The sequence below is a fragment of the Cyrtonyx montezumae genome, unplaced genomic scaffold (assembly GCF_038088225.1).
Source record: "Cyrtonyx montezumae isolate F1298 unplaced genomic scaffold, pur_monq_1.0 scaffold_13, whole genome shotgun sequence".
NCBI classification, from domain to species: domain Eukaryota; kingdom Metazoa; phylum Chordata; class Aves; order Galliformes; family Odontophoridae; genus Cyrtonyx; species Cyrtonyx montezumae.
Genome location: NW_027071859.1, coordinates 37,257,783 through 37,282,267, shown reverse-complemented (window position 1 = coordinate 37,282,267; position 24,485 = coordinate 37,257,783). Strand labels below are relative to the sequence as shown.

Here is a 24,485-nt window from a genome sequence, read left to right as displayed (position 1 = left end):
TATCACCTGAGGTATATTTACTGCTCTGGAAGAACTTGAGCTGTGGTATTGCTTTAAAGTTGTGACCAGCTGGGAGCTTGTAATGCAGGATGTGTTTTCATCGGGTGGCTTGTGCCGGAAGAGACCTTTTAGACTGTGTAGTTCCACCCACCTCCCTGCCATGGGCAGATGCTTTCCTATAGCAGTTAACTCTGTTCACAGAGCAACTTGTAATTCACTTCTGCCACTTTTTACACTGGTGCTAACACAACTTTGTGACAAGTCAATTTAGTCTGGATATAAGTTCTTTATTTTTTGCAGCAAAGGCAGTGAAGCGCTAGAACAGGTTGCCTAGAGAGGTTATGAAAGCCCCATCCTTGGAGATGTTCATGGTCAGGCTGGATGAGGCTCTGAGCACCCTGATGTAGCTGCAGGTCTCACTTACATTCATTGCAGGGCAATTGGACTAGATACCTATAAGGGCCCCTTACAACTCGCATAATTATATGTCTTTGTGATAATTTAAAGAACTGAAACAGAAGAAAATGAGTGTACTTTTTGTAGGATTAGCTTTTTGATTATATAACTTGCTGAACCTGTATTGATTGTGGAAGGTGAAGTTGCTCAAAACATCAGAATTATGTGGCAAGGCATGGGACAATGACTATCTTCTTGGTAGTTTCTCTTGGTGTTAGTTAGGCTGATATTGTCCTCGTTTGTGCTGGTGGATTGTGAAGAGCTGTAATAATGAAAAAATTGTTTGAAGAAATGCCGAGGTTTTTAATTTTAATTATTAATTATCTGTTTATTTTCTGGATTAGATGGAAACAGAGGATGATGACTTTATGGATTCTTTCACACCTCCACTTCTCAGTGACAGGCTGCAGATGGCAATGGAGGTGGAGATTGAGAAGTCAAAGCCTTCTTGTTTTTCCTGCATTTTTGACAACCAAAATGGAGGGAGAAGCTTCTCTGCAGAGTCTTACTTAGCAAGTGGGTCTCTTAAGAGGTACGGTTTGTTGGTTTTTCTTTTCTTTCAGAGTTTCAATTGTAATATCTTTTTAAGATGTTCTTTCCACTATTGTTTTATACCTCTAAATGCTGACAGCATTTCCAAATGAGTTTATTCTTGAGCTTTTATGATCCGAGATCAGCTTTGTGGTGTACCAGACCAGGGAAGGTACAAGGGAAGGGAAACAATTTTACTGATATTCTCCTTTGATCAGAGTTCTGGGTGCACATTCTAGTACTGTGAGCTTATTTTAAGATACAGTAATGGACCTGACACTGACTTCTTAAAGTTCTTGTAGACAACACACTTCAAAATTGGTCTGGGTAACAACATCTGAGACTTCTTAAATTTTGGATGAGACTGTATCATTGCTTTTTCCAATTTTATGCTCTCCTGGGTACTGTCCCTTTTGTTTTCCATGTGACAGAAGCAAATATGCTTTGCCCAGTTTTCCAACGCCTCTGATATGGTCTGTTAGTGCTTTATTTAATTCCATCTTTCTCAGAGCAGAACCTTTGTGTTCTTTCTGGATTTAAAGTTCAGAAGTCATGTGTGTAACGTTTTTTTTAATGTGATATTTTAAAATGTTGCTTTATTTAATACCTTCTCTCTGTGATCCACCTTTAGTTTTCTGTTTCATTTGTTGATCGTGCAGGGGCTGTCTTGCTTTTGTGCAGAAACATAATTTTTCCTTCTAGCTTTCTTTATACTTTTGTACCCACTTGCATGTTTTACTTTTATTATTTTTTTAACCTTTACTTCAGCAAGCTAATTTGTAAATCCTTAAATAGGGTTAAAGCCCTGCCTCCCCCAGTCTCTACCTTATTACTCAGTCTCTACCTTATTACTCTTACTTTCATTCAGAGTATGTTCATTCATGTTGATGTCAAGTATAGGAGTGTGAGAACCTATGTCTTTGTGAATGGATCAGTAGTAGATTCCACAGTGACAAAGAATGCATGACAAAACAATTTCATATGAAAACTCACTCAGGAACTTGTACAGGTTTACCAAGTCACTTTGGCCATGATAATTCTGTTCTGTCCTTTATTCAACTTATCTACTTGCATTGTAAACTACTGAAAAAGCTTGCATGTGAGAGACTCCTCTGTCTTCATTACCTGGATCATGGTTAAGTGGACTTAATTGCTACAGGTTTCAAAACAGTACAATGTGTAGGCAGTTACCAAGAAAGCTACAGATGTTGTGGGAGACTGAGTCAATTATTCAACAGATGCTCTTTTTATCTCTCATTGGGAACTGTACTGGGAATAGGGCATAGTTCAAGCACAAAAAAGTTTGGTTGTAATATAATGAGAAATAAGTGTTTGCCCAGAATCTCTTCTTTGTTTTTAAAATAGACATATTTCTTAAATCTTAGTGAATTGAGCTGAATTATTTTATGTAAGTTTGAGGGAAAATTCTGAAATAGTTTTTTAAATCTTTGTTGTTTTTATTATACATTTGCTGTACTTCTGTAAGCAGTCTTGAAGTGCGCTAGTGAAACATTTTTATATTTACACAATCGGTCTACTGAGAAAATATTTCAGGAAAAATGTATACCCTGTAGCTGATTATTAATCCTGAGACAGGTTCTGAGCATAAGTTTACAGTGGTATGTGTTATCTAATGCACTGGCCTCTTTTGTTAAGGACCATTTGTATGTTATGCCTCAGGTTGGCCCCTCTGTAAGATGTTAATTTTCCTTTATTTCTAAAATGTATCGTGCCCTGTGGCTGGACCATGTTTTTACAGTGTTGAAGCTAAAATTTGTCTTATTTTATATATTATATTGCTATAAAAGGTATAAGTCTCTTGAAAGCACTGCTACACCTTCTTATCTGTAGTATTGGTATTGCCATTACATTTATAAAAATCAGCACTTTAGATTTACTTGGTTTACTACTGAGAAGCATTGGATCTGTTTTACAGGGTTTTGCTGAGACTGGATCCTTCTCCAAATGACTATGAAGAAGATACAGTAGAAATATTTGGTTTTCAGTGGGTTACTGGAACTGCATTGGTTGAGTCCTGTGAACTTCTCTTTGGATTACTTAGGTATGATGTTAAGTGTATTTTATGATACACTTTCAGATACAGTTACTCAGTGTTTGATTAATTCAGTGTTGGTGTTTATTCTGGTCAATGCAAATACACAGATCACCAGTGCCTACTGATTATCCTCAGGTTATACGACACGCAGGGAGGATGGATGGAAGAGGCTTTCCTATGATTCTGCAAACATGCATGATATATTCCACCACTCCATCATAGTAGATTCTTCCATCCCTTTACAGTATGGCCAAGAGAGTCATGTGAAACGTCATTAATGAAGTCTGGTTGTTGAAATATGATGGTGTAGATGACAGGAGGTGTATTAAGACAGTATTAATTAGCTTTACTCATTTGACACAAAATTCTTCTCTGTGGTTTCAAAAATGTGATAATGAAGCAGGCAGGTTAACTTAGTTAAAAGTAATGCTGTATCCCATTTAGCATCCAATCTGATCTGCAGAGTAACTGTTTGTTGACTTAATGTTGCTGTGGAGTGAGATAGCGATGTAGTTAATCTCTTGAATGGAATCAAACTCTCTTTGTAATATAAACCCCTTTGTAGTTACCTTTGAATTGTAATAGGGATTAACATTTAAAAAAAAGAAAGAAAAATACCAATAAAATATATTATGCCTTAATTTATTCAAGCTGTACATGTTTTAAAAGGTACTGAGCTGCTAGCAGTAATGGATTTCAGCTAACTCTTTGCTATAAGAATTTAGTTGCTAAGCTGTCTTTTGATATGACAAGTCTCTGCAAAGATCTTATATCTTTCAGTTCATTTTTTTCAGTTATAAAATAGGATGCTTTCATTTGTACACCATTTGACAACTGGAAGTAGGAAAACTCCTCTTTCCAGTGTAATAATCTCTCATTTTGGAGGTTTTGCTGATTCTTGAAAACAAGGTGACTGGGAACAGTTCAAGTTATAAAGTGCAGATCATATCTACATTAAAACTCATGCTAGTCTTTTTTCTTAAGGGTCCACAATATTGAAGATTGCTATTTGACATTTAAAAAAAAATTAATACAGTTATATTATAGAGCATAACTATAAGTTAAAAACAGTAATTGTGCGGTAAAAAGAATTCTTACCTGTAATTTTTTTCATGTGACTGAATATGTGAGTCACAAGATTAACAGCTATTGAGCATCAATCTTGAAGATAAATAAGAAATTCTAACTTCACTTTGTAAGTTGTGACGTCTTTGTTATGCTACTCATGCTCCATTTTGGTTTTACTTTATGAACTCACTATATTCCCTGTTCAGTCAACTTAGTAGAGAGCTCTTCTTTTCATTTCCATACCTTCTGACTGTTTTTAACCTTCAATCTCCAAAGCCCTTTCTTAAAGTCCTCCAGCTTTAGATTTCTTTTTTAAATGATTAAAATAACTGAGAATTTCACACAGAAATTCAGCTTTGATTACTTTCAACTACTTAAGACAAAAACAAAAAACACTTAGGTTGTTGTCATGGTTTTATAGAAGCAAGGAAAAGCTAAAGGAGGTAATTTTAATGTGTGATAGCCTGTTATATGCAGTTTACAACCTAAATTTTTGAATCTTTGTGGGCATTTACTAATTTCCACAAAGTTTAGTTTTCAAGAACATTTGATCTAGGTTGGATTCAGTTCCACCGTTCTTGAATCTCTCAGTAGTTGCTGCTTTGACTCTGTAAGAATAGAGCAGACAGCTCCTTTCTCAATTTATGCAACATTTTCTTTTGTGGTCTGTCTTATCCTTTTGTGCTTTTCATGTATTTGGTTTAGTACCACGTTATCTCTGGAGACAGTACTTGAAGACCACTTGAAAATAACAGTTGCTATGGAATATGGCAGAGTACTTACCTACATTTTTCTTTATTTTCATTTGCTGTAGAAATTAGTAGCAACTTCTTTAAAAAAAATACTCTTTCCACCCTCTAAAATCGAATTGAATTTTTAATTTTTCTGGACACACTACTAATCTGCTTTAACTGTTACTGTTAATCCTTTGTGCTTAAGTTAGGCGGTAGACCACCCTAAGAAAAAAGAAGGAAAAACTGCTGGTAGAATTTCATAATACTTGTGCACATGTGAATTAATTTAGTGTGTGTTTGCCATGAAGGCTAACTTTCAGGTTTATCCTGTGATCAAATATAAAGCTGAATTATATTTACGAGGAATGGCTTTAGAATTTTTCTTTGTGTGTTTTTGTTTGTTTTTCTCTCCTATTTGGCTATTTTTATTTGTTGTTACTGTATGTAATGTTTTTAAAAAGAAGAAAAAACTCTATCCATTGTCATCCCTGCATGTTTAGATGTGCTTGTAGTCTTCCACCAATACCATCTTCCAGTTTACATTTGTGTAAGTTTTTCAGAAGTGCTAAGTGAGCCATACCTCACTGTTCTATTTAAAACCTTGCTAAAATGTAGTCAAATAACTTCAAACTATATAAATATTGTAAACTTTCTGTATCTTTTAAATTAGGCAACAAATATACAGACTGGAAGACCTAGTAGAGACGAATTCTTCTAACTTCAGTAAGTTGAACATATTTCATTTGATGCAGGGGTAAATATCTGTCTATGTTCTCATTATAGATCTGTATTATCACATTTGTGTTTCAATTCTTGACAGAGGGCTCATAGAGCGTGCCACAGAGCAACATATATCCACCATAAATTGCAGTAAGTGTACAAATGTAGACAATCAAGTGATGTATGGTGGTGTGAAAATAGATACCTGATTTGGCAAAGTGGAAATGCTGTGAGTCATTTGGGACCAGGTCTGCTTGTTTAGAAGGTGCTCAGGACAATCCTGACCTCACTGACTGTAGAGGGGAACTTTGTATTAATTTAACTTGAGCTAGGATGTCAGTCCTATGTTAGGATGTAACAAAACTGTTAACACGTTTAATTAAAAATTTAAACTTGCATCAGAAAAATGCTAGTAACTATTTAAGTTATGAAGGTAGTGGTTTGAGACTTTTTCCAGTTTTCTTTTGGCTTACTTTTTAAAAAGTTGGTTATATTTCCTTAGTTTGGAGTTATTTACAAATGTCATTTATATTGGCAGTAGCAATGATGAAATGTGATCGCTACAAAGCACTGTGTTTGAATTAAATACTAAGGCATGAGTCGCAGTATGTTTCAGAGAGATTATTGCTGCCTTGGGCTTATTGTAAATTTGAAGGCTGAATTATGTAGCAAGTTGCGAAGTTCAGTAATTACTCAGAAATAAACTGTCTGCAGTATCATCTTGGTATAGATGCTGGGAATACCAAGGTAACTGTCCTTCCCTGGACAGTGGAGAACATGACAGAGATTTTGACCATGTTTGTTAGTACTTAACACTTTTCAGTGGGGTCTGCTCAAACCCATTTGTTGTTCCTGTTTGTTATGCTCTTATCAATGATCACCTCATCCTTGATCAGGCACAATGTTGCAGACTGACTGAATGCTAGTCATGAGTGTATACATACTATGAAGTATTTAAAGGACTGCTTTTACCTAGTATGCACTAAGTTTTATTTTTCTCCAAGCAGAAAGCTACAAAACGTGTTTTTTTTTTCCTTTATGTATGTGCCTGTAATGATAAGGAAGTTGCTGTGATGATATTTGGAAATTGCTGTTTGTTAACAGATATTTACCAAATTGACCTCAGAAAAGAGAATGGCTTTTCAGTGGTCTAGTTTATTTACTGTAGAGAATGCAAGATACGTTTGTCACTGTGGGCACATCTGCTTTAAGCTGTTGATCTCTTTTACTTTAGGTCAAGCTGCCAACTTACACTCAGAAGCAGAGAAAATCAGACATATGTGCATAGGGTTTTTGCAGTATGTGAAAGTTTTTATCTTCAGGTGAGATTTGTGCACTATTTACTTAAATACTAAGCTTTGTGTAGCTGTATGTTATCCATATTCTCATTTGTGCTTATTTAGGTATCTGGAACCCCCTAAAATGGAAAACAGTGGAGTACTCCACCCATATGAAGAACTAGAAGCTAGGTTCCCATCTATGTTGGTGGAAGAGCTTCATTCTTTGACCCTGCACATTGGTCACCTATGTGAGCTCCCTGCTAGCGTCCTGGCAGCATTTACCATTCAACAACAAGCAAAGGTGGATGGCTTTTATAGTTGTAAATTTCTTTTGTAAGAATACACATTCAGTTTGATGAATTTTGTCTGAATAGGAAGTAATATTTCTTCAGAATGTTATTGGAATTGATTTTTCTTCATTTTTCACTTTATAAACTCAGTGCCATTCCGTTCTTGGCCCGCACAGCTAAGAAGCTTTGGATTTTATATTGTTTTGGTTTCTTTTTTAATTTATCTTTGCTTGATAGGTTTTTAGAATTCTTCCTGCAGCATACGTACAGTAATATAGGTAAATAAGTAGGCTTGAATTAGTGTAGCATGTTTTAAAAAAATCCTTCATAATGGCTAGAATTTCTGAGCATCAAGTAGGAGGGTCTCTTTTTAAAAAATAGAATCTGAAACATAATTTAAAATAAGAAATGATCATGCATATTGAGAAAAAAAGTGCAGGAATAAGAATAATAGTAAAAGTTATAGAGGAAACAGACCTGGGTTGATTGGTTGATGCTGAGCTGAATGTGAGCCAGCAGTGTGCCCAGGTATCCTAGAAGGCCAAAGGCATCCTGGCTTGTACCAGAAATAGGGCAGCCAGCAGGAGCAGGGAAGTAATTATCCCTCTGAACTCAGCGCTGGTGAGGCTGCACCTCTATTACTGTGTTCAGTTTTGAGATCCTTACTGCAAGAAAGACATCGAGGCCCTATCCAGAGAAAGGCAACAAAGCTGCTGAGGGTTCTGGAGCACAGGCCTTATGAGGAGTGGCTGAGGGAGCTGGGATCGTTCAGTGTGAAGAAGAGGAAGCTCAGGGGAGACCCTGTTGCTCTCTTTAACTACCTGAACGGAGGTTATAGTGAAGTGGGGGTCAGCCTCTTCTCTAGTGTAACTAGCAATAGGACAAGAGGGGATGACCTCAAGTTGTGCCAGGGGAGATTCAGATTGGATGTCAGGAAATACTACTTTTGTGAAACAGTAGTCAGGCACTGGAATGGGCTGCTCAGGGAGGTGGTGCAGTCGCTGACCCTGGAGGTGTTCAGGAAATGTTTAGACATTATGCCGTGGGACATCGTTTAGAGAGAACTATTGGTGGACAGTTTTTCTGGACGATCTTATAGGTCCTTTCCAACCTTAGTGATTCTATGATTCTAATTTAGTATTAAATGCATGTGAAGTATGCACATACACAAATCTTAGAGGTGCATATGTTTATAGTAACTAATGCTCTGAAGAAGATAATTGCAAGGTATTTCAATCTTTATGTTGCATAAACTTATATCTGGAGAATGATCCACCAAGAAGCATTATGAATCTTTCTGATCATTTAGCTTGTCAGTGGGACTTCTGATGACAGAAACTAATTTGAAGCAATCTTTAGGGAAGAGAGTAGTGAAATTTTGGAAATGCTTTAAAAGTATACTTTATATTAGCAGTCTGCGGGTTACCTAATATTCTGCTTGAAAAGCATCAAGACAGTGTGTTTAAATTAGAGTTTGGATCATGTTAAATACTTTACAGACATCCTCTACAGATAGGTTTAATTGTCATGAAGGCATTTATTTTGTTCTTTTCCCTTTGAATGACATGTTTATATGTTGTAGTTTGTTCATAGATATATTTTGCCTGCAATAAACATAATTGATATGCTCATTTTCAGAAGTATCATTAATGCAGTATCCAGAGTTCACTAAATAAGCACTTAAAAATACATACATTTATTTATTTGTATCACAGATCTTTCCACCATCATGGCACTTACTACACCTCCATTTGGATATCCATTGGCTAGTGCTGGAAATTCTTCATGTGCTAGGTGAAAAAATGATGAGTAAGTATGCAGGGCTTTTTTAAAACTTAGTCTTGTTTATGTTATTTATTTGTATTTCTTGTCTTAATTCATCCAGAGTAATTTATTACTTTCAGTAGTTTTTAAGCATAGCTATATTTAATTGTTTAAATTCAAATTTAGTGAAGGCAGTTTTTTCCTTTTCAAGCCTTATGAAAAAGTTTGGCCTGTGCATCTTTATTTAATTGTGCAGCAAGTCTGTGTGATTCAGCTTTCCTTCATTTAGCTTAAATGGATCAAAATAGTATTAGTAGTTTGTTTTATCAAAACTTGACCAAGATTACAGTTTGTTTTTAACTACTGCTTGCAATTTACTAGATGCTTAATGTCAAGACACCTTTTGACATTGCAAATGAAAATTATACAGTCCACAATGTATAACAATGAACAGTAAACAAAGTATGAAATGTTTCAAAGGATGGACCAGAACAAAGAATCCAGAGCAGGGAATCCATATTGCTAACCATATATTAAAGTAAGTAGGTGCTGGGCAAAGGAAGAAGGTTTAGAGGCCTTTGTTTTAAAAACAAAACCAACCAAACGAAAAATAATAATTTTAATGGATTTTAAAAGAGGAGAAAAATTGGTAAGATATTCATAGAAACTAAAAAATAATATCATAGAATGCAACTGTAGTAGTTCAGGTGGCTGAAGAATTGTTAAAATACAGAACATTTCTATTTTCTCTGTGAAAATTATGTATGTTATGATTCATTTCCATGCTAGCAAAATCACAATAATGTGTTTTCTCCTGTAGTCAGTCCTAGTGCAACAAAAATGTTCTTATCATATTAATTATCTAAAAGTTCCATGTTGCAGTAGTTGGAGTAACACTGAGGTCTAGAGAGAATGCACTGTATGTCTGGGCAAAGTAATGGTATCAAAATCGAGCAGTTAGATTAGCTTTTTTTCTGCTTTGAGTACAGTCACAACATGGTCTTCCTGCATCTTTGTCATTTATCCATGCATGTATTTCTGGATAATGCATGGATTGGCTACTCTATGGACAGACTGCTGCAGGCTGTGTCTCTTCCAGAATTCTGTATTTACTTCTAGGTAAATTTCAGAGTTATGATCTAGTAATTCACTTCTGTAACAGAAAGCTCATTCTTTTTAACAACAAAATTCACTAGTCAAGGCAACTCTCCATATACTATTGTCTTGTATTCTGTGTACCTTGCTGAATTCTTTACGTTCTCATCTTGTTCTGTAAAGTGTGCTGAATGGAAACTTCTCACAATGGCAAGGTATTGGATGCAGGGTTTCACCCCACATTTATAAGAATAAACTACATATTCATTCTATAGATCTTCTGTTCCACTGATGTCTAGGGAATTGTACTGCTGGAAAGCTTGTGAGATAAGATCTTGATAACTCTTAACTTTACCGTTTAAATCTGTTAATGTCTACAAAAGCCCAAGTTGGAATATGATTGTGTCAACTTTTTACATCAACACATCCTAAAGAAAGTGTTAGACCTCTCTAGAACTGTTTATCATAAACTTGTGTATCTGTAAAACATGTCATGATTTCAGAACATGTGCACTGGCATGTAACAAAGGGGAACCTGCAGATATAAATAAGTCCTAATTTCCCTGAAAAGCTATGCTAATAAAAGGCTGAAAATGGCAAACCTTTTGATTATCAGCTGGAATAATTTTAGCCTTGAGTGCAGTAATTAAGAAATTAGCTTGAATTTACAATTGATAGGCATTTCTAAATGAGTTGGTAAATTAAAATTACATACAACTTAACAAACCAATTCTAACATGTATAGGTAAGGAAATGTAAATCCTTTCTAGAATAAATAGATCTAATTTTTTATTTTTTTTTTTAGGGCAAGTTGTATATGCAGACCATTTCATAAATCTAACTGGAGAGAATTTAACCAATATCAGTTTATTTGAAACACACTGCAAAAATCTCGTATCTGATTTAATAAGCTTGTCCATCCTGAAGTATACCAAGGTAACTGTCCATGTTCTACATAAAGGAAATAAGTTATGTTTCCCAACAGAAGCATCTGAATTAGATATTGTACCAGTGCATAGATGACTTCTTGCTGCTAAGTTTTAAATGTTACGTATGGCTTATTATCTCCATGTTTTAAAGAGTGTTATTTGTTAAGAGCTCAAATTGTGTTATATTTATTCATGACCATCTGTCAGTTGAACTGAGAGAAAAGTATTGAAATGCACTGTGTACGGAGCAGAAGTGTGTGCCACATTTCATAAGTTCACTGTTCCAGGTTCAATGCCAAACATGGCACAGTCTAAAAGGTTTAGAGCTATAGATGCAAAAAAAAAAAAAAAGAGCTTTTCAAACTCTCTTGACGGGAACAAAAAATAGCTGTAATCCTGGCAGTAAGCTAACTGGACACTTAACAAACCGTAGTTTGTTATGATGTTCTTTACAATGCTTCTGTTTCTACAACCTCATCTTTCTTTACAGCTCTTCTGTGTTTGTCGAGGGAAAACTTGTCCTTTTTTCTTTTCTTTCATTTACCAGTTGCAGTGTTTTTCTCTCTTGTTTTGAGAACTCCAAGGCTACAAAGTTTCTATAGCATTAGCCAGTAAGAGCTGTGCGTTTTGACTGTGTCATTGTGAAACCTGCTTTAGATCAGCACTTGTGAGCTATGAATGCAGAACTGAATTGTATAATTTATGTTTTCATGGTACGAAAACATGAAAGATGAAATCGTCCTTCTTTTGTAATGCTGTTTATGGAGTCGGAGGGAAAAGTACTATAGTAGCATGTATGAACTGTTCTCTTGATCTGTCTCTCTGGTAAGAGTTATCTTTTAAAATTAGTTCTGTTACATTATCAGATAATACTGCAACCTCTTCTTTCATCTAAAAACAAATAAATTAGTATAAATTTATAAAGAAAGATTTGAGAAGTGTCTGTTGACTATTGTGCTTGATAGTAGCCTGTGAAATGTCAGATGTTTAAAATGACTGATTGATCCAGCTTCCACAGAGGCACATAACAAACAGAGATTGTTATACCGTGATGTTTTTTTCAGCACTCCCTTAGGCTTGGGCTGTATATCTTGAACTAGTTCTATTCAAGATTAATTTTTCAGATGAAATTTGGACTTGAGCTGGGTAACCCTTCTTCAGCTGGTGCCTCGTCTAGCATGTATTTGGTTCTATAATTCAGCAATGAATATAATATTCTTCAAAATGCTGGAAGGGCAACCTTGGATATGTGTACAGACTGGAGAACAATAGGCTGGAGAGTGGCCCTGTGGAAAGGGATCTGGGGGTTCCATTTGCTGGCAAGTTAAATATGAGTCAGCAGTGAGCCTTGGCAGCCAGAGGGGTCAGCTGTACCCCAGGTCTGTTGGGTCCAGCACTGCCAGCTTGGCAAGAAAATAGAGTGTCCTGCTCTCCTCTGTGTGCAGGTTTGGTTGCTACGATTGTAAGAACATAAAAACTACTAGAGAGCATACAAAAGAGGGCTACAAAGATGGTGAGATTCTGGAGGACAAGGTGTTTGGGAGAGGCTGATGTCCTTTGGTATGTTCAGCCCACAGCAGAAGAGGGTGAGGGGAGGCCTCATGGCAGCTGCAGCTCCTCACAGGGAGTGGAAGCACAGAGCTCTGCTCTTGTGACAGCGACAGGACCAGAGGGAATGACATGAATCTGTGTCAGGGGAGGGACAGGTTGGTGGTTAGGGAAAGGCTCTTCAGCACAGGGTAGGCAGTGGGCATGGAACAGGTCCACAGAAGGGGTCATGGCCTGAACTGCTGGAGCTCAAGATGCATTTGGACAGTGCTCTCAGATATAGGGTTTGAATTTTGGGTATTCCTGGGTGGAGTCCAGGGTTGATCCTTGAGTCCCTTCCAGCTCAGGGTATTCTACAAAAACTGTTGAAAACACAACTGAGACTTGTAATGGGTGTCAATGTCAGCACACTAACACGCTAATAAGCTTTGGGACAAGCATAGCTCATAACATTCCTTCATATCCTTGGAAGGAGGGATGTAAGCACCAATCATTTATACTCATACTTTCTGACCTGTATCTTGAACAGCTATGATGTCAAGATACTTAACATACTCAGCCCATTGTGCTCTCAGATACATCTAGCAGAGAAATACATATCCCTGGAAGTCTATTCTGTTCTCTTCTCAGCAGTACAGCCTTGATACCACACCTTTATTGTCCCAAAAGTAAACCAGTTTTGGTTATAGCGAATCCTACCAAGATACTGAACTTGTGAGAGAAGGTATAGACTATCTCTGAACAAAACGATGTCTCAGTTATACTTTGTCTATCCAATTTCTATACAGTGTCTTGCTTTGATAGTACTGGTTGTACTCTGTCCTGGTCAGATATAGAACATCATGCTAGCAGGATCTCTTCTGCCTGTAAAAAAAAAAAAAGCATGGTAGGTGCAAGTTTCTGTATCAGCTGGTATTCTTTGTAAAATGCTTGATAAGATGGGTACCTAATATTTCCATAAAATTCCCAAATGTTAGAGCAAATCTGCAATAATTTCTGTTCCAAGGGATCTTTTTGCTGCTGTGTCAACGAGAGCACTTTTGAGGCTGCTTCAGTTTTGGGAATTTAGCAGTTAAATAATTCATTTTTGATAGACTTTGGTGGTCTAGCTGATGTTTATTCTCAAGATAATATTTGCCAAAGATTAATTCAGATTATAGAGGGATTACCATAATAGATGTTTAGCTAGAAGCATGGAGAGACATAGACACTTGAAAAACTCTAATAGCAACTGTGGAATGTGAGGAATATGATTATTTATAATATTTCAGTCTTGTTCTCATGAGGTTCTTAAATTGACAATTTAGTAGGTTAAGCAAGATTCTTTAGAGAAAAAACTAATTGTCACATTTGTAAATAAGCAAAAATTCTTATTTAGATTTAAGTGTTAACAGTACTTAAAACTATTTTTAAGTACTTTGGAGGTGAGCAATAAATACAAATTCTGCATATTTATAGAATGTGATGGGTTTGAAACAGAAGTTGAGACTATTGATTATATACTTAATGTGAATGTGTGGATTTTAGTCATTCATTCCCACTTCTGTAATATCTCTATCACAATGCTGCTACTGTTATTGGCATTGCATATTTTGAATTAATTTTTAATTTTCACTGTTAGGTTGCCAAACCTGAAATTAGTTTAAGTACCAGTGTCATAGAAGAACAATTCTAAATGAATGGATCAGAAAGAGCGAGAGGATATAAAACCCAATTTCAACATATCTGATTTAGGCGTTGAGGAATTAGTTGGCTAGTTGTCCTGGGCTCCCTTTATTTGGTGGGAAAGTATAGTGACAGTTTTTTCCTCCTGTGGTGAGTTAGATGAATAAGTCTCTCTAGGTGCAGTTTCCCTCTTCAGAGGGATGTGGACTTGTTATTCAAACTTGGAGTACTGACTGTTCAGTGATAAGCTGACTTCTTACTCTTTTCTTACTTTGTTTCTGGCATTTTGTCCCTTCTGAAGGAAAAATGTGCTGAATTGCTATTTAAGCAAAGTTTTTCTCACTGTTTTTTACTACTTCTGAACAACTCAGTAGATTCGTAAGTCCTAAGACAAAGTAAGTAAAAGTTATGTCTATACAGTGATTTATTTCACAAACAGTGCTGGTAGGTCTTAAAAACATGGAAGTGCAGGGAGAATTTTCATGCGTTTAGGATTTTCTTTATCTGCTTTGCTTATTTTGTTTCACAACTCGGGAAATGTAAAACTGAAAGATGAATCACAAGAAGAATGCTTTGCATTTGAAATGCATCAGTCTGAGTGAATTTGATTAAATATGGAATAGTAATCAAATGACGTACATGACTTGAAATATGCTGTTTTCTGCATATTAAAAGAATGCCTTGCAGAAAATTTACCAAAAAGCAGATTTTGTGAAATATTGTGGGAACATTAACATCCTCATACCAAGAAAAACATATTCTACTAGCATTATGCCTAGTCATTAAGGATTTTTCAGTTAAAAGTAACAGCCATAATAGCTATTAAATCATTTGAAATCTTCTTTCCAATAACATCAAGAAAATATAAATATTCTTATCTTTTCCAAGCTGTCAGGCAGTGAATCAGTACTTATTGCAATTCCTTTTCATTTAGGCCTCAGAAACATATTTTTGTTTGATTGAATGAAGTTTGAAAGTGGCTTAGAAGAAACTAAGAAATAGTCCAATCTGTTATGTATGTGAAAAATGTTTTTTGTTGTATGAGATGTATTTTTGCTGTTAATGGATTGATATACTTTCTAGTCTGTAACTGTAGCCATGTTGTTTAACTGCAGAAAATAAGCAAACAAACCCAAGTCAAACCCCACACCAAAACCATAGGAAATACAGAATTTGAGAAATCTCACTTCTCTGAAATAATGTATTGCATATTCTCTTTTAGGTAAGACCTTCTGAGGCTATTACTAGTCACCATTATCCCTGCAACTGCATTAAGGAGTTGTGGGTTCTACTTATTCAGATGCTGGACTTCAGAAATAAAGGATCTCAAACGGAGGTAATGGAAGAATGCTGTTACATATGCATGCATGTTACAAATGCAAGGCAGTTGCCAAATGTTCCCAGACTGCTGTGAACACACTAGTTCACATGTCTGATGATAAAACTAAGCTTCATTTTTCCTTCAGAACTTCATGCTCACGCGGCTTTAGGCCACATTCTTTAATGTGCATCAAGTTCTCTAGATTTTTCAGTATACTTTTGGTTATGACTAAAGGTACTTATTTTGTGAAGGAGAAAAAAGGAACAAACTGGAAGTTGTATAGTAGGACATAGGGGAAAAGAAAACATCTTTACTCACTTCTTAAAGTTTTTATTTCGTAATTAGTGTTATATCATATAACGATTCATTGCCAGGTGCTAGAATTAGAAGACAAGTCATACCAATGATCTTTCTACTCCGTATTTCTGTCTGGTACCTATGCTTCAAACTATCTATAAAAGAACAACCTTTTTGTTTTTTGATGCTTGTAATTGTAGTTTCACCCGGCTGAGGTGGGTAAAGTGCAAATGCAGAGTAGTCCCAGAAAGGTTCTGTATAATTAGGGGAGACAAGCACAGGCTGGGAGTGGGCATAATATGCCATAGATGGGAACCTGAGCCAGAGCTAGTCAGTTTATCAGTGCTGGAACAGGCTGACTTTTTATAAGTCATCTGAATCTCAGTTTACTGTCTTCCAGAGTGATTCTCTACCATCTACTACTAGCTTTTTCTTTGTTAGGTTAGTCTGGGACAAAGAGTTTTTAAAAAATCTGTTATATGAGGTCTTCATTAAAGTTCTTTATTTTCTCTCTTGTGAGAACAAACTTGATGGATTCTGGCTGTACATTGTCATTCTGTCTGCTTGTAACTTTGCCTATGAGGTATTCTATCATGTTCTTTTGATGCAATCTTTTAATTTTGCATTAATTTCTACTAGTAATAGCATCTTAAGCTGGCTCCAGGTTTTCTCTGATGATACTGAGCACTGTTTCTTATCGTTTTCTTTAAATGATTGTCATATTGCTTGTTCACTATAGAAATGAAATGATCATTACAACAGTATTGTACAGAACATTGTTAATGTAACCTTTAATACTCAACACATTTCCAATTTACTTCTACATTTCCTCAGTGCTTCTGGAGCTTGGTGAACAAAAAACTAAAGACCATTTTTGAAAGACCGAGTAGTTCTGAAAGTACATCTGGTTTTGAAACAACTCAGTGTAATGATCCATTGAGTTTTAGCTGGTGGATTATTACTCATCTGGCATCACTCTACCAGTTTGACCGTAATGGAAATCTAGAAGGGAAGGTGGGTTTGCTCTTTCCTAAATACCTCAAAGTTGTAGTTTATTTAGGTCTGAAACTTTTCTTGCTTTTTTTTTGATGGAAAACATTTTGTGTAACAATAAATGAATTTTCATATTTGTTTAAGGAAAAAGTCCATTAATGCTGACAGTATTAACGAGTGCTTTATACAACTCCCTAATCTTTCTAGCAGCCCTTGACATCTTCATGTTAAACACTAAATATTCAAGAGTTTACTGTATTTAGGAAACTTAAGAAGTCTGTACTAATTGCTAGCACACTGTAGGATGTTTTAAGACCCTCTGCCAGTATTGTAAATGTTTCAGTTAGTTTGCCATTTATGGGCTGAGCACATTGGATAGTACAGTAAGAAGTATAAACCTTAAATATTGACTGTGCAATTGACATTATAACTTTTTAAAAAAGGGAGAAAAAAAAAAAGGTAGTTCTGCTCTGGAGAAATTCTAATCTAGTTAACATTTCATATTGGTATGCTGGTGCCCAATATATGAGCATGTAGTATAATTTTGTGTGGATGTATGATACTAGACACTGTTCAATAACTGCTGAATTCAACTTTCTGGTAGAAAATGGCAAGACATTTGCCTTTAGGACATGTTCTTAGCTTTTCCTACCATCTAGAATGTGATTATGAAGTTCTCTTCTGTGAATTTCATTGAGGGATTTGATGTCACCATACTCTGTGAGGGTAGCACCGCTCTCTAGATGAGACTTGTGAATACCATTCTTATGTCTGTAAGGTGTATGTGAGGCTTTGCTTGCTACTGGTGCATGAAATTCCTGCATGGGCCTCACTCTAGTTTTTCTGATCCTTCTTTCAGTATTATACTCTGATATTCATCCTGCCTAGTTTTTAATTTATAATCATTAATTTGGAAGGAAAAAGGAACTTGCTGAGAGGCAATTCATCCATCTGGAGAAGTATGAAGACTGCCAGTTTTCCTTAACTGACTATAGAGGGAGCTGAATAGAAGCTAAAGAGGTAGCTGAGGACCCAGCAATGTAGATGTTTTGTTTGTTTTACATTCCAGCAGAATTTCACTAGTTTCCTAAGCATCAGCTCTATATTTCTTACAGAGTGTATTTTATTATTTGTAGTTTAATTATGTCTGTTAAAAAGGTGTGACCTATGTGGTTTCTCTGTTCAAATATTTGCCAAGATACCAAAAATATTACCATTTTGACATAGGATGAAAGTTTAAAGCCTTGAAACAGGTTTACGAACTGCAGAAAAAAAAGGGGAGAGACGGATCAAAATAAACAGATCAGCTGACCTAATAACTTAAAATCTTTTTGATACCTTAAAATGCCTGTTTGGTCTTTTAATTTTTAGAAGTGTTTGTGTATAAACAGTAGAAGAATGAAAAATGTTGAAATGTTAAATTTCTGTGAACACCTTCAATCTGAAATGAAATTAGAAATTCTGATTAAAATAAGAATTTCATGTTTTTCATCTTGCAAACTGCTTGAATAATTAAAAAAAAAAGGAGAAAGGGCAGTAACTCAGCTAGAATATTTACTTGAAAAACTCCTAGCTATTTCTGTTGACTAGAAGTTTTGATGAATGCTTATACATTTATGGATTGACACATCCTTTAGTGTCTCTCAGGCAGGATGCTTGTTGCCAGTGATTCAGTTTATTCTAATGATACCATAGTAAGTCGAAGCAACTTTGTACATGTACACACAATGTAAAATTGTAGACTACGTCTGGCTGTTATACTGATGGTTGTCTCAACCTTTCCTCTCTTTTACTCTGTTATTATGGTACTGGGGCAGGGGGAGCCACAATCCACACTATGTTTCAGAGGAATGTTGAAAAGATAGAATTACTGCATTCTGTGCTTCTCAAAGGAGTTTAAATGGAGAGGAAAGGTTATTTCCAGGTTGAATGCAGAAACTACTGTGTCATTTATCCTGGGTTTCTTACATTTTTTTTTATGCCCCAATCAAAATGCAGTGATACTGTTTACTTTGATCATCGTTTTTTTTCTTGTCTCTCATAGTGATACATACCATGTATTTAGCCTCATGAGAGATTTTTTTTTTTTTGCCCAAGGCATTATGTTATTTAAATAAGCTAAGCAGATATAGAATGGGAAAAAGGATTCCTGTTGTTCTTATTTTAAAGTAGGAATCTGAGATGCTGCTACAGAAAGGGATTTGCCCAAGATTAAACAGTTTTTTTTCCTTAGAGCCCACCTAGGAGAAGAGAATTTCCAAGTCCAAATTTGTAAATCACAAGACCATACTGTGGTGCACGTTCCTTGATATTTCCCATGGTCTTTATGTTCAAACTGTTAGTTGTACTTTACATTTCTCTTAAAGTGGTTGTGAGTTTGTCCAGGGATCCCTGTTCTCTTAAGTGCTATTGATGCTTACAAAAAATATCAGAAAGAACAGTACACACCACAAGAATGTAACCTGTCATAAATAGTTGCATAAATAGTAGACTATAATCATTTCCTTTTTTGTTATTCTTTCTGAAATACATCCTCAAACATCCTTTGGAGATAGGATTAAAATAGCTCTTGATATGTATATATCAAGATTTATATATATAATATAAATTACATGATTTATATATATATATATATATATATATATATATATATATAAATAAAAAATATATATATATATTTTTTAAACCAGTGGAATTACATCAGAACTTGTCCTGTTTTGTTGGTTAAACATCTGACATGATAGCTTCATGGCACGTGCTTTCTTTTAATTAACTGTGATCAGAGGTGGGAGGGTGACGTGTCATAATGATGGTTATTCATGTGCTTCATAGCAAGAATTGCCTTTAAGCCTATGTCGTCTGTAGAAGATTTTCAATTTTTTAATGTGGACTGCATGGCCTTGAGGTTATTATGAAAGCTTTTAAAATTCTAAATAGGTTTCAGACTTGCTCTTTTTATTTTTCCCCTTTAGCTCATATAACATAATTTCAAATACGCAGTGATTCATATATATTGAATATATAATTCATACACATGAAACCATTTTTAAAACTAGGAAATTTTGGTTAGACTATAGATGCTGTTTTCTGAGGGAAGTACAGTGTATACCCGTTTCATGAACCCCACATTGAGGTCCCATTGCACTATTCTGAGAAGCAAGATTTAAAATCCAAGTGGTAACTGATGAGAAAAATTGCTGCTTGTGAACATTGCAGGAGTCAGTTTCAATATACTGTGGACTAAGGAAATATAAGCGGAATTACTCGAGGCTAAGAATTCTTGTCTTTGAATAATTTGAAATGACTACGTTGCAAGATATGCAAACATGGGCTTCCAGCTGAGAAACCTGGTATGGATCTTCCAGGTAGTGAGGTGTTAGCCTCTCTAGAAGTTTGTCTTCGAGAAGCCAGAGGGGCCCCATTTGAGTTTTTGGTTTCAGGAGCACTTTTACATACTTCAGGGTCTCCAGGTCCTGCTGATTTTAGGATTATTTGAGAGTAGAGGGGGAGAAGTGGTAAGCCAGCAGGTCTGGAGTAAGAGATTCAGATTCTACATATCCTCTGACAAAAGTCGATTTCAAACAGTTGCGATGCCATATTGCCAGCATAGCAGAGAATACTGTTAGGATGTAAATTTACTGAGAGTAGAATGAAACATCTGTTAAAAGATAGAGACAACTGAAGCTAAAAGAAGAGTGCAGCAGGTTGTTAGCACAACTCTTTCTTGAGTCTGACTTGAACCTGGATGTGTTTTTATGATCAATTTTAGTTGGTGACAAGAGTTTGCCATAGATAACTCCAGAATTCTGTATGGTGACCTGTACACTGCAACTGAGCTGGAACTTTGCCTATAAACACCTTTTGTATAAATGGGCTATGGAAGTGCTAAAAGCATGCTCTGAGAAGGCTGCTTCAGATAACCAGTGGTCTTGTAGCCATTTGATTTCTTTAGTTTCTGTTTTTCTCTGATAAATCTGGCCTTTGAGCAGTCAATTAGCTTCACTTGGAGTTTGCAGTAGGATCCTGCAGATAATCGCGTAATATCAGTTTCTAAAATATAGCAGTCAAAATACAAAGCAGCAATGCAGTGATCTCTGCTTCTGACAGGGTTTTAACTGACACAAAGTCTTTGGCGTTGCTAATAGCCTAAGAAGTCCTATTTACCGCCCAAGACACAATATGCCATTTGCTGTTCTAGTGCAATTATTTATGCCCCTGTTCTGTCATCTCAGTCAGTCCCTCCTTCTGTTTCTATCCTTTCTTTTTCTATTAATGCTCTGGATTAGATCACTGGATCAGTTCACACTGGGTCCCACAAGCAGAAGAACTACAACAAGACTGAGCAGTGAAATAGTATGAATGTGTGGGCAGGATGAGAAGGAAGCAGTGGGAGCTCCCTAATTGATACTGCTGACGTTTCTGAATAATTAAATGAGAGCTGTAGTGTAACTTTATGCAGATCTGTCCTTTCATTCGTATTTGTCCTGTTCACAGTCTTGCTAACATCAGCAGCCTTTAAGAATAATCTTTTTTTTCTTCACAGTGCAAAAATGTAAATCCACAAAGTAGTCAAATTGTGTTACAGATGTGTTATTAGATCTCTTTCTTAAAGTTGGTCTTAAATTGTTTCAGTAGAGTTACAAATTCTGTGTGGAACTGTCACCAAGTCATGGCATTAACTAGAGCAGTATCAGAGGACAGGGGACAATAGCGTTGCTGCTGGAAAGGAGTTATTTCGAAGCATGCGATGCTCTACACAGACATTTAAAGGACAAGTATCTGCAAAATCATTCGTAAGGTTTAACAGTTGTGATAGAGGAGATAGAAAAGCAGGACAAATGATGAAAGTAGTACATTAATGCATCTGGATAATCAACACAAGTTATTTATGTGACTGAGTATAAGAGGTGTTTTTTGTTACTCCTGGGTGATCTAGTTGTAGCTGAGAATTATAAATGTAAATGTATAAATCCCCTTTTATTTTTTTTCTTGGGAATAAATCTTTCTTACAAAACTATCTACCCTTTCCCACTTACCCTAAATACTTTTTTTTATATACTTTTCCAAGCAACTCTGTTTCGTAACATTCGTGATCTAGTTGATTCAAACTCCATCAATTCAAAGCAGTCATCTGTCTTTCCAAGATGGAAAATATGGATTATGGGCCATATTTGACCTACCCTGTATGTTTTTTATTTACTATCCAGATCCTTACTGTCTGGCCACCTCCATATTCAATGGGCCTTTGATTTTAGAATAGGAAAAATGAGTTTGAAGTAATTTTTCCCTGGAAAAACAAGAAAACTAAGGTTGTACCTTTCTCTTACCCTTTAACTGTTCCTTTTTAGTTATTGCAAAATGCACAAATTTTAAGACTTGTTTATTACTTGAATTAATTGAAAATGCCAGTTTACTTCTTTACTGAAAGTGAAGGTTGAAACTGCAAGTGGGCCATGTAAATCTGTTAAAATAGCAGAATTCTGGGTTTTTGTTGGTTTGTGGGTTGATTAGACTTCCTAGTTTGTTTTTGGGGCCTAATTTTTAGGTCAGGTAACAATCAGATTCATAAAATAAATTAAAAAAAAACTGCTTTTAGTGGTGACTACAGTAGGCTGTCATGAAATGAAATATTTCTGAAAATCTTTTGCCTTCTTATTTTTGTTATTATATAATAGTTCCTGTAAAATATACAAATGCTGGTTCACGCTGACAACCATTATCTTTCAGAAGCAGAAGGAATCCAATTGGAAGTTTGTGGAAGAACTCCTTAAAAATTCCATTGGTGCTCAAGTAAGTGTGTATAGGAAGAAAAAATGAATAGGGGAAGTATTGGGCTTGCTTTCTGGAAAAGGTAGTTCATGAAACAAAGACCAAATTACAAGTCTCTTTTTTTTGAATAATAGTGTATTTATCACAGGTGAGCTACATCAAGGATTTTCATTTAACTATAACAGTATACAGTGCCCTCCTTGTTAGCAGTTAGAGTTGCTTTTAAGTGGTTGTGCTTGATGCTAAATTGTCAGATAAAGGAAAAAGATAATTATCCTTGAAGGGTAGGTATATGGCTACTGAGACAAGATGTATTCAGAATAAGAACTGGATGCTTAGAAAATGTAAACCAGATATTGAATGTAAGGATATCAAGTTGAAGAGACATGATGAGGGAGATAGTCAGCTGCATTGAAAATTCAGCTATATCCTCATCACAGCGGGAAGGTGACTTGCCTTGCTGAGCAATTTGTCTTACAGGCTTGAATCAAACTCTTACTGATAAGGTTCTAGTTTCTGAGCACTCATTTCATACCTTATCATTTTTCTTTCTGCAGAACTGTTAATACAGTGCTTCATGGCCCAGAGGTCAGAATTGACCTCCTTTTAAAATGCTTTTAAATATGCTATTCATCATGTTTTTAAGTGTATAACGTTGCAGGTCTCTAAATTTGTTATCAAGTTGCATGGTACAAATTGCAAATGTTGTTACAGCAACAACTATAAAAAAAATATTTCTTTAAATTGTGTATGCTTAAAATGAGAATAACTATATTTATTTTTGTATTTGGTCTCGTGAAAGAAAAAAAAAAATCCTGCAAAGTTCCACTGCTGGAAGCATTAGAGGAATCGGTTTGTTTTTATTACTGTTACTGCCCTGTTCATGCAGTAGTGGTAGCTGGAGTTGAAACTAGAGTATGCAAAAATACTTCTTACAGTTATTACAAAAAGATATTTTGTAGTTGTTAGAATTGTTGGAACAATAGGCTGGCTATTAAAAAGCTGAAAAATCATGTTACATGTAAACTTCCTGTAGTTCTTTTGGCTTAATAAAAGGTTGGCTTTTGAATGATTTTGTGGTATATAGTTGAATGTATGCAATATGCATATACATTACAACTATAGTGATTACCTCATTTTTGGATGCTTACCATTCTTTGAGAGAAACTGAATAAATTAGGTGATATGAGATGTATGAGCTATGAGTAGTCTATTAGCCATTTTCCTGTGTTGCATCTTCTGTATGTCAGCAATGTGAGGACAAAAAGGTGACACTTGTAGTTACACATGTAAAAAAAAAAATAAAAAAAAAATCTCCTTTTCTAGTGAGATCTTACTACTGTTGAATATTGAGTATTTGAATATGCCCAAAATATACTATTTTTAATGCTTTTTTTTAAAGAAGTGTTGATTTGTAAAGAGTTTTAATAGTCAGCTAGATAGCTGAGTTCAGAAAATTTTAATCACTCAATAATGACACAGTAATACGAGGCAAAAGTCTGTTTTAAGTTCCGAAGGCAATTACTATTGGATTTTAAAACAAGCCCCCATTTGCCAAAGCTATGTTTGTAACTATTACCAGCAGTCTTAGGAGTCATCTACCTGTCTCTACACATGTATGTGTAAGTGCATGTTATGTATAATAGAAAATGCACTGCTCTTCTTCTTGCCTATCAGTTTTCTTCACAATGTCTAAGAGTTTTCCTTCACTTGTAGATATGTCCATCTCCTCTGTTGGTCTTCCAGCTTCATATGGCTGCTCTTACATTTTCAGCTATCTTATTGTATCTAAGAAGTATCTTTTAAATGAGTATTCCTGAGATCAGAAGAAAGTAGGAATGAGAAGCACAATGAAGTATCAGAAAGTCAGTAATGTAGTAGAAGACGGATGAACAGGGAAAGAAAGAAAAAAGGCAAAGAATATTCTTTGTAATGACAATTGGACGGATGGTACTGAAGATAATGCCTG

General features: G+C 35.5%; 1 protein-coding gene across 1 annotated transcript in view; it reads left to right on the top strand.

The window, feature by feature from the left end:
• The first annotated feature begins 797 nt into the window (after positions 1-797).
• MMS22L (MMS22 like, DNA repair protein) overlaps positions 798-24,485 on the top strand; it is an 84,794-nt gene continuing 61,106 nt past the window's right edge. The window contains exons 1-10 of the mRNA XM_065731041.1: positions 798-988; positions 2,924-3,049; positions 5,516-5,568; positions 6,800-6,887; positions 6,969-7,146; positions 8,851-8,944; positions 10,800-10,930; positions 15,359-15,472; positions 16,589-16,768; positions 22,475-22,537. Of these exons, the coding sequence (XP_065587113.1) occupies positions 801-988; positions 2,924-3,049; positions 5,516-5,568; positions 6,800-6,887; positions 6,969-7,146; positions 8,851-8,944; positions 10,800-10,930; positions 15,359-15,472; positions 16,589-16,768; positions 22,475-22,537 (1,215 nt within the window). The 5' untranslated portion in view covers positions 798-800. The remainder of the gene's footprint in view (positions 989-2,923; positions 3,050-5,515; positions 5,569-6,799; positions 6,888-6,968; positions 7,147-8,850; positions 8,945-10,799; positions 10,931-15,358; positions 15,473-16,588; positions 16,769-22,474; positions 22,538-24,485) is intronic.